The 18041-nt window shown below is 41.3% G+C and overlaps 1 protein-coding gene across 5 annotated transcripts in view; it reads right to left on the minus strand.

Annotated features, from left to right (window-relative positions):
- The window catches only part of NUP153 (nucleoporin 153), a 45442-nt gene extending 27498 nt beyond the window's left edge, over positions 1-17944 (minus strand). For 3 of the 5 annotated variants that reach the window (XM_027676154.1, XM_027676155.1, XM_027676152.1), the window contains exons 1-2: positions 17800-17943; positions 670-886 (exon numbers count right to left, since the gene is read on the minus strand). In XM_027676154.1, coding sequence (XP_027531955.1) covers positions 670-886; positions 17800-17892 — 310 coding nt within the window. In that variant the 5' untranslated portion in view covers positions 17893-17943. Of the gene's footprint in view, positions 1-669; positions 887-3713; positions 3861-17799 lie in introns of those variants that run through there. The other 2 variants (XM_027676157.1, XM_027676156.1) reach the window with 2 other exon arrangements.
- Positions 17945-18041: the final 97 nt, after the last annotated feature.

Here is an 18041-nt window from a genome sequence, read left to right on the forward strand (position 1 = left end):
TTTCAAAGACTCCATGTTAGCCAGGCAACACCTTAATGTTACAAAATATTTTAAAAAGAACAATGTCACAAACAAAGTTCTCCAGATCTCCATTAAACCAATAAGGAAATTGAATAAACTGATTGAAGAAGCCCAAAGGAAAAAAAATCAGGACATGAGAAGTTATTTTCCTCTGGCATTCTAGCATCTGGCCTTTTGCTTTGAGGACAACACAACAAATTAATGTTTCTATTACAGTAGGCAATTAGATAAACTTTCATTCCAGATCCCTTAAAAAAAAAAAAAGCAAATCAGCACCCTAGCGAATGAATACTATTGATATTTTGCATGTGGCTAGTTGACTACCTGAAGTTAACTGATGACTTCCAAGAGCTCCAAGTCAACCTATAGTAAGTTTTGCAATTTAAACATTATAGTGTGAAGCTAAGACAGTTTCAAAAACACTTTTTGCTTTTTTTCTATGTTTTTGCTTTCTGTGGGTTTTTTTTTTTTGGTTGGGGTTTTTGTTTTGTTGGTTGGATTTTGTTTTGGGTTTTTTTGGTTTATTTTGTGAGGTCTTTTTAATTTTGTCAAAATGCTCCTTCCAACTTCTCTTAGAAATCTAGATTCAGAACTAGAAATCTGTGAATAAATACAGATGGTCAGAATACTAAATGATATTTCACATACCTTCCAAATTAATTCTTGCTGATTCAGGCGTGACTCTCCCATCAATTACTGTGGCATCTTCATTTGCATAATCATGGTGATAGTTTCCTGGATTCTCTTCCTGGTTTGGAGATTCATTTGTATCTACACATTTATCTTCCCTTTTATTGAAATACTTCTGTAACCATCCTGGTACAATGTTTTTCACTGATTCAGTCACTCTGCTAATGAGTCCCAGCTTGAAAGAAAAATACAGAAACACAGTTAGCAGCATACTGTGGGATGCAACCTTGCTCAGACCTTGAAGACAGATGTTAGACAGCAATATTCAGATGAATAAAATAGAGGTGGGTCAGTTGTTGACACAGAATTCCTATACGTCTGGAACACGCATGACAAAAATTCACCTAACTCTGATTTACTTAGTACTGACCTATCAATTTCTGCACTTCCCAGTGACCTTGGCAATGTTCAAAATTCTGAAACTACAGCCAAAATTCACCAGAGGCTTGTCAAGTCACAAGGTCATCAGGAAATCTACTTCTAAATAACTCCTGATATACACTCTTTTTCTGAGGACTCCTCCTTGTAATGCCTTCACTTGAAAAGGCATTAAACCCAGAAGCTCAGCAATTATCTACAGCAAAACTGATGACCATAACAGCTGCTAAAATCAGTGAATTTAAATATTTATCTTTCTAATGCTGAACTACAGTAACAAAGTCTATCCATAAACCCACTATTACGCTCTGAACAGTCAAGAGTATCCTGAAAGAATCCTGGAAGAAACAGCTATAGCTGAACAACAGATTCCTCACTACAGGACTGTTCAATAGATCCAATTTGATCAAATTTCATTTTGTGGTATGTTAAAGTTTTCTATCTTCGAACCTTAATATTCTGCAATTAATGAATACATAAAAGCCATTTCCATTATGACATTTAGAAACTATTTGCAATGCTTATATTCTACATTTAGGAAACATTTATTTACCATTTTGTTTTAGGCAGTCACTTGATCCCCATCATGTCCTCAAAATTTCAACACACCTTCCTGTCAAATCTCAAGCCCCTGCAGCAGACTGCTTGCAGTGTGGAGTTCCCCCTCTCTTACACTGACTGCAGCCACAGAACCAGCTGCCAACCTCTGCAAGCTGGAAGCAAAAGTGAAATCTATCTTCATGATTTCAACACTTTGGAAACTAAAAAGTACCAAGAGTTAAACGGATTTTTGTTGAACTCCATCGTCATTTGCTTACACACGTATCAAAGGCTCTGGCAAGCTACTTTGGTTTTCTTCTGGGTTCAGACAACAAAATTTTCTAAAAATTATTATTAATGTGTAGAAAATTAAGAATAGTCTTTCAACATGTACTAGTTAGTCTAGTAAACAACTATGAAACAAGAACTCTGCTGTATTCAACTTTCCTAAACAAACAGCACACAAATGAAAAAAGAAGCTCATATTCCTCATTCAAGTCTTTCATACATGGTTACTTACAGGAGTTATAAACAAATTAGACACCCTCGAATCTGAAGTTAAGGGGGGGGGGCAGGGAAAGAGGATAAAGGGAAGGTAGAAAATAAAAAGCCTTTTCGCAGAAAGAAGGTCGTCTTAATTTGACATTTTTCATAATGATTGGTAATTTAATCTTGTACTTGCACAAAGACAGAACAAACATCCAGAGACAGCTCAAATCAGACAGAATACAGCATAATAAGCACATCCATTACAATTATCACACTAAGATACAGGCTAGTATGGCACGTTCAGGGTGTTGATATTATTCTACATATATACTAAGCCTCAGCTTCCCAACAACAAAAAACTACTAACTGCATGCCATACCAGAACTCACGAGCAGTTCAGTGCATGGTACCAGAAAAGAGGCAGTTCCTACTCTCTTCCCAGCCCCTCATTTTCACCTTTCCTTATGACACACTGTCCCCCTTTTAGGGGTGAGTATTTTGCTGCTATATGAATAAAAGCATACCAGGAACTCAGAGGAGTCAAAATTTGCCAAAATAAGCAAATGGTCAGGACACAAACTGCATCCAAGGCAATGCTCTTTCCAAAAAGCTAAGCAGTGCTATATTCACTATTGCTAGAGAGTTTCTTCATCAAGAGAATAAAAACATAAAACAGGCCTGTACAATTCTCTTGCTGAAGAAATCCTCCCAGGGCTGAAAGCTACCTGAGACTCTAGACAGAAGATATCATAGGCAGCCAGAAGTGTAAACACCCAATCATTAGTAATCCCAATGAGTAACTGGAGAATCCAGCTAGACTAATAATTAACCAAGGTAACATTTTACCATCCATACCTAAAACCAGACTGGTTTGACCCTTTCTCGCAAAGGGCAGCCTTGCTACTGTTCTCCACATCATCAGCACTTCAAGCTGGGTAACACAGGGTAACTTCCTAAACCAAACCAGAAGCTGGAACTCGCTCAGCGCAGCCGTACTGTAGCAAGTACTAATGGCCTGCTCCATCTAGCTTAGGCACAGCGGAAGACATAGGATAGTTTTATGCTCCAGAATAATGCTGGCTTAGTGACAGAGCAAGAGAAAGCAGAATACATGGAAATGCACCTCTGTTTTCTGTCTGCAAAATATACTGATTAAAGGCACTGTGAAAGAGCTATGCAGGCATTATGAACCAGCTACCATCAAATGCAGATCCGGCTAAAACAACAAAACACCTTCTCCCCACAAAGTAAGCCATACACCTCAGGTATGCCTATTGACATACACACAGACCAAAAAAAAGGAAAAAAGACAAAATATCCTACCCGCCTATCAGAGCTGAAAGGCAATTAATAAAGCACTGTGTTTGGATTCCTGACCACGTCAGGCAGGTAACTAACGCACCACTGACCAACTCCACTTTTGAACATGCATGCTTCCTTATTCTTGCCAGGACATTTCAGCAAAGGATCATGTCTTACACTGTCTTTAAAGCTGGCATTCTAATCTTACCCTAACTTGTGATTTTCTTATTCTTCAATTTCAGCACGTGTTTGAAAACCCTTTCCCTCTGCCTGCACATGCAACAGAAACCTACCTTGTCAGCAGTAGAGGACTCCCCCTCTACTGCTCCTGTGCCATCAGCTCTGCATTTTCTCCATCCCAGGTTCCCTGGCACTACCATCTCCCCACACAGGAATCATTAATCCTTCTAGAAGGCTGACAAGGATACCGCACATCTCAGTGATGCAAACAGATCTTCTGAGGTGAAATACAAAAGACATAGCAAAAGATAAGTCTAGCAGACTTATTCCTCCAGCAAAATCAGAGCAAACCGCTCAGATCCCAATCTCCTCAAGCCACGATTAGGTACCAGTCCCTTCCCGAACATCTTCATTCACTATGGCTATTCTGAATGTGCTACTGCACAAAAATTTTTCTAGTTCCCAACCCCAGATTGGGAGCGGAGGAAGCAGTGTTGGCACACAGCTTTAATGCTCATAAATCCTAATTTCTACAGGCCCCAGAGGTACAAAACTAATATCACGAAAGGGCAGAAGATGTAATGGGACAATTCTGACTGCGTGGAGCACCACTTTCGTCAGTGAACACGGTTTACTCCTTAGCTGATTTCAGAAGTCTGAGCTACTGTCAATACCAACTACTGTCTATTCACCTCAAACAAACTCATACTCATCCTAAAAAATATAAGCATGAAAGTTGAACAAAATGAAAATCCACTGGAAAGACACAGTAACTTATGAATAGATATTTACAACAGTTTTTCAAAATCTGTGCATCGTTCAAAGCATCTGCAGCTCTGCTGGATCTATCTAAGTCTATGTATACAAACATCATAGCAACAGTAACTACAGTAACAGCTACTTCAAGTCACATTGGTTTGACATCATGGAATCACTGAACCACTGTGGCTGGAAAAGACCTCTTGGATCATTGTGTCCAACTGTTAACCAAGAGTCCAAACCCTCCTTGTTTGGGCACAAACTCTCATTTTTAAGTTCCGACCCTGCTCTTGAGGTCTCAAGACTCATATGAAGGGCCTAGAGCATTACTTTGAAGGCCTCAAGTCTAATTTGGAAGGTCCAAAGCCTCATTTGTAGAGCTCAAAGGCTTCTTTATAGAGTCCAAAGGCACATTTTCAGGTCCAAACTCTAGCTTCCAAAGCCTCCATGTCAGGGATCAAAGCCTCTTCTTCAGGATTCAGCCTTCAATCTAGTGGTCTCAAAGCCTTCCTCCAACCCTCCAGAGACTCATTTCTAGGGGTAAAGTCTTATTTTGTGGTATTTTAGGGCACAAAATCCAACTCGTGGTTCAAACCCTCCTTCTCACCTCCAAAAGCCCATTTCCAGGGCCCAAAGCCCTGTCTTGAAGACCCAAATCCTCCCTTCAAGGGTCCAAAGCCCCGTTTTCATAGACTCATGAAGGCTGGAAAACACCTTTAATATTATCAAGTCCAACTGTTAACCCAGTATTACCATCAGTTCACCATTAAACCACGTCCTCAAGTGCCAGATTTATTGCCCTTCTCTGGACATGTTCCAGCAGCTCAATGTCTTTCTTGTAGTGAGGGGCCCAAAACTGGACACAGGATTCGAGGTGCAGCCTCACCAGTGCTGAGTACAGCAGGGGCATGATCCCTCCCCTGGTCCTGCTGGCTACACTATTGGCTGATACAGGCCAGGATGCCATTGGCTTCTTGGCCACCTGGGCCTACTGCTGGCTCATATTCAGCCAGCGGTCAACCAGGCCCTTTTCTGCCAGGTATCTTTCTAGCCACTCTGTCCAACACCTGTAGTGTTATACAGGGTTATTGTGACCCAAGTGCAGGTCTCAGCAGTTCTCCTTATTGAACCTCATACGGTTTGTCTTGGCCCATCAGTCCAGCCTTTCCAGATCCCTCTGTAGACCTTTCCTGCCCTCTCAGGATCAACACTCTCACCCAACCTGGTGTCATCTGCAAGCTTGCGTAGGGTGCACTCGATCCTCTTGTCCACGTAATTGATGAAGATGTTAAACAGGACTGGCCCCAGTACTGGGCCCTGGGGAACACCACTGCTGACCAGTCACCACCACCCTCTGGGCCCGGCCATCCAGCCAGTTTTTCACCCAGTGAAGACTACTCCTGTTCACACCATGGGAAGCCAGGTGAATTCTCTCCAGGCAAATGCTGTGGGAAATGGTGTAAAAGGCTTTACTAAAGTCTAGGTAGAGGACATCCAACATCCACAGCCTTTCCCTCATCCACCAAGTGGGTCACTTGGTGGGTCACTTTGTCACAGAATGAGATCAGGTTGGTCAAGCAGGACTTGCCTTTCATAAACTGGTGGTGGCTGCAACACTGAGTAAAAGATATGTAGACAGAAACACTAGTAAACAAACAGGTGTCATAATTTATTACTTTAAAATACCATTTCTTCAAAGGATTTATATAAAAAAAGAAAACTCAATAGTTTATGGTCATGGTTTTGAATTCCAAACTCAAAAGCAGGCTATTTCTTGGCCAAATATATTTACAGAATAGGACTGTTTTTCCAGCTTGTAAGGGTCTTTCATATAGCATAGGGTGGGGAAAGTGCTGGCAGGAGTATTCAGCAATGATGCATTATTCAAAAACATCCGTTTTCATAATTGAGTTGATTTCAGTCCAAGAGGTTTAAGTATGAAAAAAATTATATATAAATTATATAACAGTCATACACTTACAGGAATTTGTCAGAAATGCAAAATACACAAGCAGATAAAAGAGCTACTTTTCACTTCACTGCATGCACGTCTCTGAAAAGCATCAAGTTTTTGCCTCTCAGAGACTGCTCTGGTTCCCATTTCAAAGTTCAAGTTATTAAGAAGAAAACCTGCTCCTAATGGTGAAGTTAATTGAGAGAGGGCAGATTAATCTTACAACCACCACTTACAACCACCAATAAAGAATTTTCGTGTCCTCTCCATCCCCCACAGTTACCTCATGTCAGCTCTGGCACATAGCATGCTACTCTCCATACTAGCTGAATTCATTAATCTGGCAAAAAGTACATGTTTCTCTTCTGGGCTAATGAGTTAAACTGGCTCAGTGCACCAGAACTGGCCCAACAGACAGTATGATCAGGCAGCCAGGACCAGAGGAACATGAAACAAAACTTCTCCCTTCTTTTAACCATCCTGTGTCCATACTGTCATTAAGACACTGTCCCTTTCTCCTTTTCAACTCGCCCTTCCCTTATGCTGCCACTAGCACACACATGCAACCAAGTGACAAACTGTATCGGGGCTCTAATAAACAGATCCAGCCAAAAATTTGTCTATAGACTGTGACTATAGACTACCCATCAGGGGTGTCAGGTCACTGGTGCAGTTTACCATGTGGCTGCATGGGTGATCATGCAAAAAGCAGGAACAGAAATGAAAATGTGACAGGATTGTATCTTGCAACAGCAGACTTAGACTGGTTTATACTAACTCTGCTTTTGCGATTTAGGGAGTGGCTTCAATTTGGATGTAGGACAGCAGTTTGATATTTCATTTAGAAAAAAGACAATAAAACTTATGACTTAATATGAACAATATGTTTCAGGAATGACATTAATTATGTAACATTTGAAAAGCAACAATTTTATTTAAGGCAAGTGGACTAGTTCAGATTTATTTCTAAAAGTCATGAAGAAGGGATTGTGTTACCAGATGCCAGTGACTTTCTTTCTCCTTGCTTGAAGTGAATCTTATTTTCCTTAGTCTAATTAGCTTTAGAATAAACATTCCAGGGAAACTCAGGTACTTTTTGGCACTGTTTGCACATCTGTACATATCATTATCAGTTGAACTGAATGCAAAACACCAGTGTGTGCTCTGATAGATAAATTGGTGCCTAGCCCACTAGGTTAAATTCTTGTGACACTGAATGGTTTTATCTCAAGTTTTGTCCACACCTTCAGTCGACACAGTGACAACATTACAAAAGGGAGCATGAAGTACAAGGCACCTTTCTTCCTTCCTTTTAGGAAACCTATGTTAGGTTCTAGTTAACCCTTAGCAGTGATCAGCAATGGGAGCTGTAAATTACGTTCAGTGTTATGCTTTGGGATGGAAATCTATCAGCATCAAAAATGAAAAAGTTAAGATTCAGGACACTGCCTTCAGGACAGTTAAGATTCAGGACACTATAACTTTGCAAGCAGTTTTAAAATTCTTTCTTTCTCAATCTTAGAAGGAACTCTAAGTAGTTAATACTTTTGAATTGAAAGACTGCCACAACTTAGCTGCCACAGTGTGACTGCAGCCAAGTTTCATAGACAGTATGTAGAACTACATTAATTTAAATGCTGCTCAGGTTATCTTTCTTTTCCTATAAGGGAACCCTGTAGTCTAAGCTGATTGTTTTTCTTTACTTCTGATATAACCACATAGACAAGAAGTTTAAAATTTTCAAAATCAGAATGATCAAGAAATACATTTCCCATAGCACCAGATAGTCTTTAAAAGCCATTAGTATACGTATCAGATTTAGCAACGTAAAACATACATTTTATATTTAGGGTTTAAATACACTGTTTAGGCATAAAATTGTCTTATTTATAGATATTCTCTATGTAGTAAGATCTAATTCATTACAGTATTTCAACATCACCAAACATAACTGATAATAGAAAATGGCAAACTCTTCCTCTTTCCTGCATTTACAGCACAGTTTATGCACACAAGGGCTATCAATGCATCACATCCCACACTACAAATCTGCTACCTTCTATAATATACTAGACTCCCGCATTAAACATTTTCAATGCCACTTTGCCTACAAGAACTCACAAACAAACAAGGTATCACAGGCCAATCTATGGCACATAGCAGTGAGGACACGTGTATGTAAAACACAAAGGCAGTCCAAATTCTGCAACAACTCCTGAAACAACAGTTAAACACCATTCAAGGACTACAAAATCTCATTCCTGACAGTTTGGAGTGGCCCTGCAAAGTAAAACACAATCTTCAAACAGGAAGACTAGAATTAATTTTTTAAATAAAACACAGTGTTAGTATTCACATGCTTTCTCTGAAATATCTTTTCTGACCACGGTGATCTACAAACTGAGCTGACAACATTACAAGCTAATCTTTTGCAAAATATATAGCCAACCCTGCTGCACATTTAATGTTAACTTATTCCCAATTTTGAACCTGTAAATTAAAATGAAGCAACCAAATAATCACATTTAGTTATTCTTGGTGATAATTTGGTGTTTTAACAAAACTCGAAGCTTTCCTACTTTTGAAGTATCATACACAGACATTGTGTAGCATACACACAACTCATCTAACCCACCACAGCCTGCAATTACTTTAAATAGGACACATTTAACCCTGGTGCATGTGCTGCCTGACTAGATTTTAAAAAGAAAGAATTGGTGTCTAAGAGAAACCAAAACAACGACTTTTGGACACAGTCACTTAAGCTGCAGCAGCAGTGGTTATTGTTATATTTTTTTGACATTTTAAGGTAATATCCTGAAACTGTAAAGTCCAGGTAGCCTCACCTCTACTGCAGGGCAGTAATCCTCAGTTGTACGGGGCAGCAGTGTCTTTCTGGACATATTTTTTCATCACTCCTCAACTGACAGAACCAAGAACATCTCACAAACATTTACCTAGTATCTCCAAACACTGTTCTCTTACCAGCAACATGAAGAATTGCCATTGCACATAGAGATTATTTTTGTAGTGACTGAAAGTAATGGCATCTGCAAATCTGTATATATTCTACAACTCTGTAAAGTAAGTTTATTAACAAATACTAAGGTCTGACATTAGAACATGTGCACTGTTATAGCTAAATTTAATATTTATTTAGTTGCACCACAGTAATTCCCTAACACAGCTACATTTAAACCAGTTTAAATCTTGTTCTCATCTGCTTAGCACAGGATGACTTTAACTACAAATGCACCTACATTACAGTCTTGCACATACTGGTATAGTTTTTCCTTATCAATTTAATATTTTGTTACATATTTCAGTGCCTCACTAGACCTGTAATCCAGTCTCAAATAAAGCATCAGTTAAACAGTTTAACTCCTTGTTTGTTTACTTCTGTCCTGCAGGTCACCAGACCTTGAGCTCTAATAGGGAAAGGAGTCGTGAGACAAGTGTTTCAAAAAAGTTTCATTCAAAATACAATCATAACTAACCGCAAAGTCAGTCAGCTCCCCAGAACACTCACACAACCCTTCACAAGAGCAAAGTTATAAAGACAATAATAAACAGCCTCAGAAAGGAGAAAGAAAATTTTCAGCTGGCACAGATATTTGCAAAGTTCACGTGTGCTTAACTGTAGGACTCGGTGCATGTTGGTGTCCACGTGTTAGCACACACATTTCATCTCAGCAAATGTGAATGTTAAGTTGAACTTATGCTTAGCTGAAAAAGCCAAACCCTCCCAAAGTCCCTGTACTTAGGTGCAAGATGTATAGATTCATAGAATAGTTTGGGTTGGAAGGGACCTTTAGAGGTCACCTAGTCCAACCCCTCTGTAATGAGCAGGGACATCTTCAACCAGATCAGGTTGCTCAGAGCTCCATGCAACCTGAGCTTGAATGTTTACAGGGACAGAGCATCGACCACCTCTCTGGGCAACCTGTTCTGAAGTATCACCACCCTCTCTGTAAAAAACATCTTCCTTATATCTAATCTAAATCGACCCTCCTTCAGTTTAAAACTGTTATCCCTTGTTCTGCTAAACAAGCCCTCTAAAGATTCTGTCTCTATCTTTCTTTTGAGTCCCCTTTAGGTACTGAAAGGTGACAATAGGGTCTCCCCAGAGCCTTCTCTTCTACAGGCTGAACAGCCTCAACTCTCTCAGTCTGTCTTCACAGGAGAGGTGCTCCAGGCCCCTGATAATTCTTGTACCCCTTCTTTGGACTCACTCTAACAGGCCAATGTCCTTCCTGTGCTGAGGATCCCAGATCTGGACACAGTACTCCAGGTGGGGTCTCACCAGAGCAGAGTAGAGGGGCAGAATCACCTCCCTCAACCTGCTGGCCACTTTTCTTTTGATGTAGCCCAGGATACAATTGGCTTGCTGAAAGCCCACATTGATGGCTCATGTCCAGCCTCTCATCTGTCAGCTTGCACAAGTCCTTCTTGGCCATGCTGCTCTCAATCCATTCATCCCCTAGCCTGTATTGATAGCGGGGTTGCCCCAACCCAGGTGCAGCACCTTGCACGTGGCCTTGCTGAACCTCATGAGGCTCTCATGGGCCCACTTCTTGAGCTTGTCTGGGCCCCTCTGAATGTCATCCTGTACCTCCAATTTAAAAAGTTTTAACAGGCAGGTAAGACTTGTGGTGTTCAGACATAAGGACAAAGCAAGACTTGAAAGCAGCAAAATAAAATTTAAAATGTAGTGTCAAGAAGGGAATAATACTTGGCACAAGAGATTTGTACAAGGGAAAACAAGAAATATGTCTACCTTTAGGGCAGTTGTTAGTGAAACTGCATAGATAGTGACTTAATACCCTAACAAGTAATAAAAAATCCTGCCTAATGGCTAGAATTCTTCCTCAGAAAAATACTATGGGCACTTCACAATTCTGCAGCATTGTGGACTTATATTATTGCATGTTACAAAAAGCACAGAAGAGAGTTTTCATTATACTGTCTTAGTAGCGCACACATGCATACTGAGGAACATCTTCCCCTTCTCTCATGACGGTATAAATACCACTATTCAATACATCGTAGATGTAAAAAATAGACACAATAAATACTGAATTGATTACAAAGAACAATAAAAAGCAAAAAACCCAGAGAACTTACAACTTAATAGCAGAATAATGGAAAGGCATCGCATGACCTGCCACTAAAAAACATTTTCAAAAACTGGTCTGCAAAACAGCAACCCTAGAAAAAAAGCCCCTTAGCTATTCTCTTCTTGAGGGCAAGCTTCCAACTTATTCTAGAAAAACTGCAACAGTGAGATGGAGGCATTATTTCCTCCCTCAAAAAGCAACACAAACCTGAAGACACAATTAGAGAATGGACCAACAACAGGATTACCAAACTAGAGGAACAGCAACATTTATGCTGAAACCACGCCTGTGTGTGCTCTGTGGTCCGACTGCAGCTTTGAAAGAACCACACATCCACAGGGGCTGCATGGCTGTCCAGAGGTCACCTGCTGCAACCTCCTGCTCAGAGAAGGGCCAAGAACAGCAGGTCGTACACAGCAACTCCAGGGACAGAGACTTCTCTAGGTAGGTCTTCCAACATGTTGGTTTTCCTCACAGTTAAAAGATTTTTCCTGATATGAAATTGGAATTTCCATTTTTGCATCTTGAGTCCATTGTCTCTTTTTCTGTTGCTATGAACCTTCTAGAAGAGCCTTGCTACACCTTCTCTATAGTCTCATTAGGTGTTCGCTGCTCTTAAACTGAACACACCCAGTTCTCTCAGCCATGGGCCTTTGCCACCCTAACCATTTTGGTGGCCCTCAACCAGATTCACTCCAGTACGTTGACTTTTTTTTTTTTCTGTACTGGAGAGGCCAAAATTTAACACAACGCTCCAGATGCAGTCCCAGAAGTGCTGAATACAGGGGAAAAAACAACTCCCTGAACATCCTCCCCACATTTTTACTAATACCTCCCAGTATGCAGTTGGCCTTCTTTACCTCAAGGGCATGGTGTTGACTCAGGTTCAACTTGCTGTCAAGCAGGTAGGTGGTGTTGTTTCATCCCAGATGAAGAACTGAACATCTGCCTTTACTAAAACGCATGAGGTTCTTGACAGCCTGTTTCTGCCAAGATCCCTCAATGCCAGCCCTAACCTTCATCATACAACAGGACTGAAGGTTCCCTGAGGTACTATCAGGGAACCTTCTGAGGATTCATACCATTCCTTCATCCCAGGTTTTAGTAAAGACATATAGCAGCATCAGTCTCAATATCAATCCCTGACAGCCTTTATTAGCAATTGGCTGCCACTGTAACTTTATACTGCAGATCACAACGCTTTGAGGTCAATGGTCCCGCTAATTTTCCAATCACTTTACGGTACACCTGACAGGTCCATATTTCACCAAATGGACAACAGGGATCATCACACGGGAAACCACGCTGAGGGCACTGCTAAAGTCCAGGTAAACAACATCCACCACTCACCCCATGCCCACTGAGCCAGTCATTCCCCTGTGTCATGAATTCATTACACAATGGTATGGTAGCCCACCATCTGCACCAATGTGAAATACTTCTGCTCAAACATTTTTGGGCACGCAAGATTTTGAACTCTCTCCTCCCGCAGTCCGTAGAATCAACAGCAGCTCAGTTTGTCTGTGGCAGGGGAGCAAGAACTGGTTCTAATTACTGACTGGAGGAATAAATAACTCAGAGGAAGTGATGTGCTGCCAGTAACCAAAGACAACTTGCAGTGTCCCAGCTAACATAGTCAATTATTTCATCTGCTTTTTTTTCCTCCTAAGATAGTGCCCACTAATATTCTTCCCCAATACTTCACAGCCTCCAAGACTGTCACGACAACACTTTGCAAGACAAACCCCAGAATATTAATAAAATGCTATAATAATCATCATCTACAATTTGTTGTACCACTGACAGTAGTTAGCCCAAACAAGAGAAAACTGTCAGTATCTCAGTTTTACAAGTTCTTCCCAATCACTATACATTTTTGTTTATGGTAGCAGTAGAAAGTCAAGTATCAAATTTAAACATCTGTTTTTCGAATATAATTTGATATTGCTAGGACAGAGATAAAGCCTGTGATGCTGACTATTAGCCCATCCTTTTAAAACAAATCTTTAAAGACACATTAAACATTTCTTCCAATCTATTTGTTTTAGCACAATGTACTGGCCTGCTACTAAACCAAATCAAGCAGAGAGTTGCATACAAATACAAATACCTAAGCATGTTTCAAGGTGCAATCCTGTTGATAGAGTTAAACCAATACAATTGTTCTTGTGTAGGTCCCTATGGAAATTATTAATAAAGATTTTTTTAATTAATATTTTTCTGCCCAAGGTTTATGAAACACTACTGAATACAATACTCTAGGATCACGATAATACGATACTTTTAGTATCAGAGTTTCCAAATTTCCTGACAAAATAAACCTGGCGGTTTATGAAATCCCACCTGCCCAATGGCTGCAGTCACTGTCCAGCAAAGTCTACCTTCAGAACAACAGCAGGTGACATGCAATGATTTAGTCATTATACACTTAAAGTTCTGGACCCTGTAGCTATTCCCTCTGGGAAGAACCTTACAGAATGACTCAAATGATTTTATGAAACTCACCAACCTAGAGGGGTTTTCAGGACCAGTGAAAGTGACTTTCAGTGGCCTTCTCCTCCCCTTTGTCAGGTAATGTCCTAACTAATCAGCACAAGACCAACTACAAACATGCAGAAACTTAAGCTGGTTTCATCAAGGAAAACATCTTTGGATTTTCTTGTATTATCAGTGTAGCACATCTACTTTATAAATATGCATTGGCACGTACACACATAAGAAAAAACAAAAACATATCGCTCCCTATCAGAAGTTTTAATCTACAAGTACTATCTCTGATATTAAACAGCCCTAAGATGAAGCTTAACACATATATATATAAGTTTATGGGAAGTTTAAATACTTTTCAGGTAACTGTTTTTTTCTCATACTTAAATCTGCTTGTATGAGTTTAAAAGTCCAGGAGAATCAAAGTTCGTTGACACTTTCAATGGTCAATTATCTAATAAAAAAGATTATAAAAAAAAGTTATTTTAGTCTCTTCTCCTGTAAGACACATTTAAAATCTTTGAAATCTGTATTACCTGGATGAGAATGGCCCTGTTCCAAGCTAAACCAGCGCACACATAAAACTGACAACAGAAACATACAGATATATTCTAGAAGCTTAATAAGTCACCAATGTAAACATTCCTCCCATTTATACATCTGCACTAGTAATTCCAAACATCAGTTTACTTAAATGACCAGGACAAACTGGCATTTAGAAACACTAGGGCCACATCCGGAAGATGAAACCCAGATTCTGGACACAAGAGCTCCCTCACCTGCATGTGCTTAGCTCTCAAAGAAGCCGTAATTTTAACTCAAGTGCCTAAGCTTCTTAAACAGTGCAGGAAGAGGCTGGATATTTCAGCATGAGATGGCTAAGTAAACAGGTAGCATGCTAAGCATGGTGTAACCTGAAGTCAATGCACTCAGCGTGGAGCTGTCAACATTTTGCCACTAGGAAAGCACAGTCAATGGAGAGAACTCTGCAATTCTACTCCAAGAACACCCAACATGAAGATAAAAAAGGCTCTTTTCTTTCTGAGATGCAATTCCCCCACCACAGATACTCATGGTGGATGAGTCAATACCATCTTTACTTAGCAGTGCTGCTACTTTTTTATTGTTGGTTTAGTAATACAGCTGCTGACAGTGCACTTCTTATAAGGCAGGGTGGTAGCTCAGAAAGGAAAATAATGAGGTTTAGTTCCTTCGCTTGTGGGGGAATCTGTATCCACATCTCTATCTTCCAGAATACATAAGCTGCAAGTCACATCTACCAGGCATCATCTGTTCACCTCACCTCTTTGAGGCTGGTTTAAAAAATGCTCTGGACTTAAAAAAACATACATACAAACATAAAGAAGCATGACTGTCTATCAGGGACTTGGGGAGAAAAGGGCAGGAAGCACTATGCTTTGCATGTTTATTCCATGAACATATAAAATAACCTCTGAAATAAAGGATCAGATCCTGTATGTCTCTAGTCTTGGAAGGCAACATCATCTTATACCTCCTCTTCCTGGCTCAGTGAATCACAAATTCTTTTTCTGGATAATAACACAGTTTCAGTCAGAAGAACTGAAGACAACACACAGCTTGACGACTGGGATATTTGCCCGGAAAGTGGAAGATGTAGGTTGATGCCTCCAGGCAAAAAAGGAATCTGAAGCAGGGTCTACCACATTCTGAACAAATGCTTTAGCTAAGCATCTTTGAAAAGCAGCAGCATCTCCTCTTCCAATTGTCTTCTAAAGCCATCGCTGCACTTAATAGAAGACTGACTCTGCAGCACATGTTGGACATGATTGGAGAATTCTCACCTGACTGAGTTCCCCGGGAGACTGTGGCAAAGTAACAACATCAAGAAAGCATAACAAGACGCAAAAAAAAACATGACACCAGGTTTACAGTTGTAAGCCTGGCATTGTGCTACTCACCTCTCATTCAAGTGGAAAAAAAATTAGATATCCTAGGAACTTTAAAGCTATTAGCTATGCTGTGTACAGTGCATAGGCACCTTCAGAGTTTGATGAGAGAGTTTTCAGGACTGCAGTCTTGACTGCAAGCACCTAGAAAAGCTCTAATAAAGTATTTCTATGAACTTACTTTACTGATAATAATTAAGGGAGCAGGGGTTCAGAATCAGGGCTATAACCTCATATGAAAACTGCATTGAGCACTTTCATGTCTTCCCAAACTCATTACTGAGAGACAACACCAAATCGTGGAACACTTCTGCAGAGTAGATGTTATATTGAAAATAGGAACAATTGACTTAATTTCAATTTAAGTCACTTATCTACCTAGAGTTCATCTTTTTATGTAATGTAAGTTAGCAACCTGCACAGGGTTAAAAAAGCTACCCATTGTAACAAATGTACATATCTGACACCTGCTGGTTCTCCTATTTACCATATTTCCCCCAACATATTACTTGTTAATTTGGTCTGTGTATTCGATTTGCAGCACCCATTCTCTGGGCAGAATCCCACAGATATACTGGCACGTGTTTGCTTTGGCACATTGTTTAAATAAACCTACTGGAAAACACATAGAGACAACAAACAATAGAAGAGTCAGGAAACCATCTACGTTAATTATTTTAAATTCATGTGTAAGGTTTACCAGCTATCTGCATAGTATCAACATACACAAGATATCGCAATTTAAATGTTATCCTTATATCGTTCACACAAGAACTTTCAACATTTGCTCTGTAAGTGCAGTGCTTCTTTGGATGAAGCATCCCCTTGACAGCTTTACAAGGACATTGCTGATCAGTTTACTATATAAAAGACTAAGTATAGTACTTCCCAAAGAATAAAAACTAATTGAGCAACAACTCGTGTGTAACACTCCCTCAATTTTGCATATAATATTCAATCCCCTAGCTTATATTACCGATTTAATAATGTAAACGTTTTAGCTGAACAGTCAATTTCAGGTTCATAAATACACGTGGAAGGCATTTCCAGAACAGTTTCTGGGCATCTTGAATTTTTTTGGCAAACAGCAGATGGGAACGATCTTTGCTTCCTCCCCCTGCAGTCAGTCTAGATGGTGTAGGACCTTTGTATCACAATTTACAAAAAGTGGGGTTTTTTGAATCCATCTAACTCTGTCCTACAATAAAAGGAGGAAAAAATGCCTTATGATTAAGAGTTACATTTCAGTTGCACTGCACGTTTAAGCACAGGTAAGACACTGAAAAAACGACCAAATGCAGACCTAAGGGTTCTGCAGGCAGAATCCTACAAAGAAAAAAAAAAACAATGGAAGATGCCTACCTACCCAGCACCCTCACAGACTCGTCTGCAATATGGAATTCGCTAAGAAAGCACATATTGGAAGCGATGCACTTAAATCTGAGGAGTAACTACACTTGCTAACGCAATCTAAACCAATTTAACCAGGATTTAACCAGGCAACCCGAAGACAAAACGAGCATCCCGCAGAGCGGGAGCCAGCCCGCTCCATTCGCCAGGCGAGGGAATGCGTACCTACCCCTTCCCAGCCACCACCTCTTCCTCCCGCCTTTGCTCCTGCCGAGCGGGGACAGGCGGGAGACAAAGGGGAGGTGAGGAGCCCCTCGCGGGCCGGCGGGGCCGGAGCGGGGCGAGCGCCCGGAAATCCCACAATCCCCGCGGCCCCGGCGGGAAACCCTTCCCTCCTCCCTCCCCGGCGGCCACTCCACCGGGAAATGCCGGCCCGCAGCCGCGCACGTGGGGCTGTGTGGAGGGCGGAGGGGTGGCGCAGAAAAGAGGCGGCTCCGCCGGGCCGGGCCGGGCCTCCCAGCGCCTCCTCCCGCCGCTGAGGGTGCGCTGGGGGAGAAGAGCGGGTGCAGAGGAAGGGGTTCACCGGGCTGACCCGCGGCCTCACCTGCTGTTTGCCCCTTGTGTAGGGTGGTTTCCCGGCTCCCAGGTGGTGCCGCCGGATCCGGATCTTGCCGCCGCCGCTGCCACCCGAGGCCATGATGCGATCCGGCCTCCCCCTTGCCGCCGCCGCCGGCGGCCTCCTCCTCCTCCTGCTCCTGCTGGTGGTGCGGCCGCGCAGCCCCGCCGCGGCCCGGCCGCGCTGTCACCGTCACGGGCCCCGCGGGGACGCGCCCGGCGCGGCCCGGC

This window comes from Neopelma chrysocephalum, unplaced genomic scaffold (assembly GCF_003984885.1).
Source record: "Neopelma chrysocephalum unplaced genomic scaffold, ASM398488v2 Primary Assembly neopelma1_26b, whole genome shotgun sequence".
Classification (NCBI taxonomy): domain Eukaryota; kingdom Metazoa; phylum Chordata; class Aves; order Passeriformes; family Pipridae; genus Neopelma; species Neopelma chrysocephalum.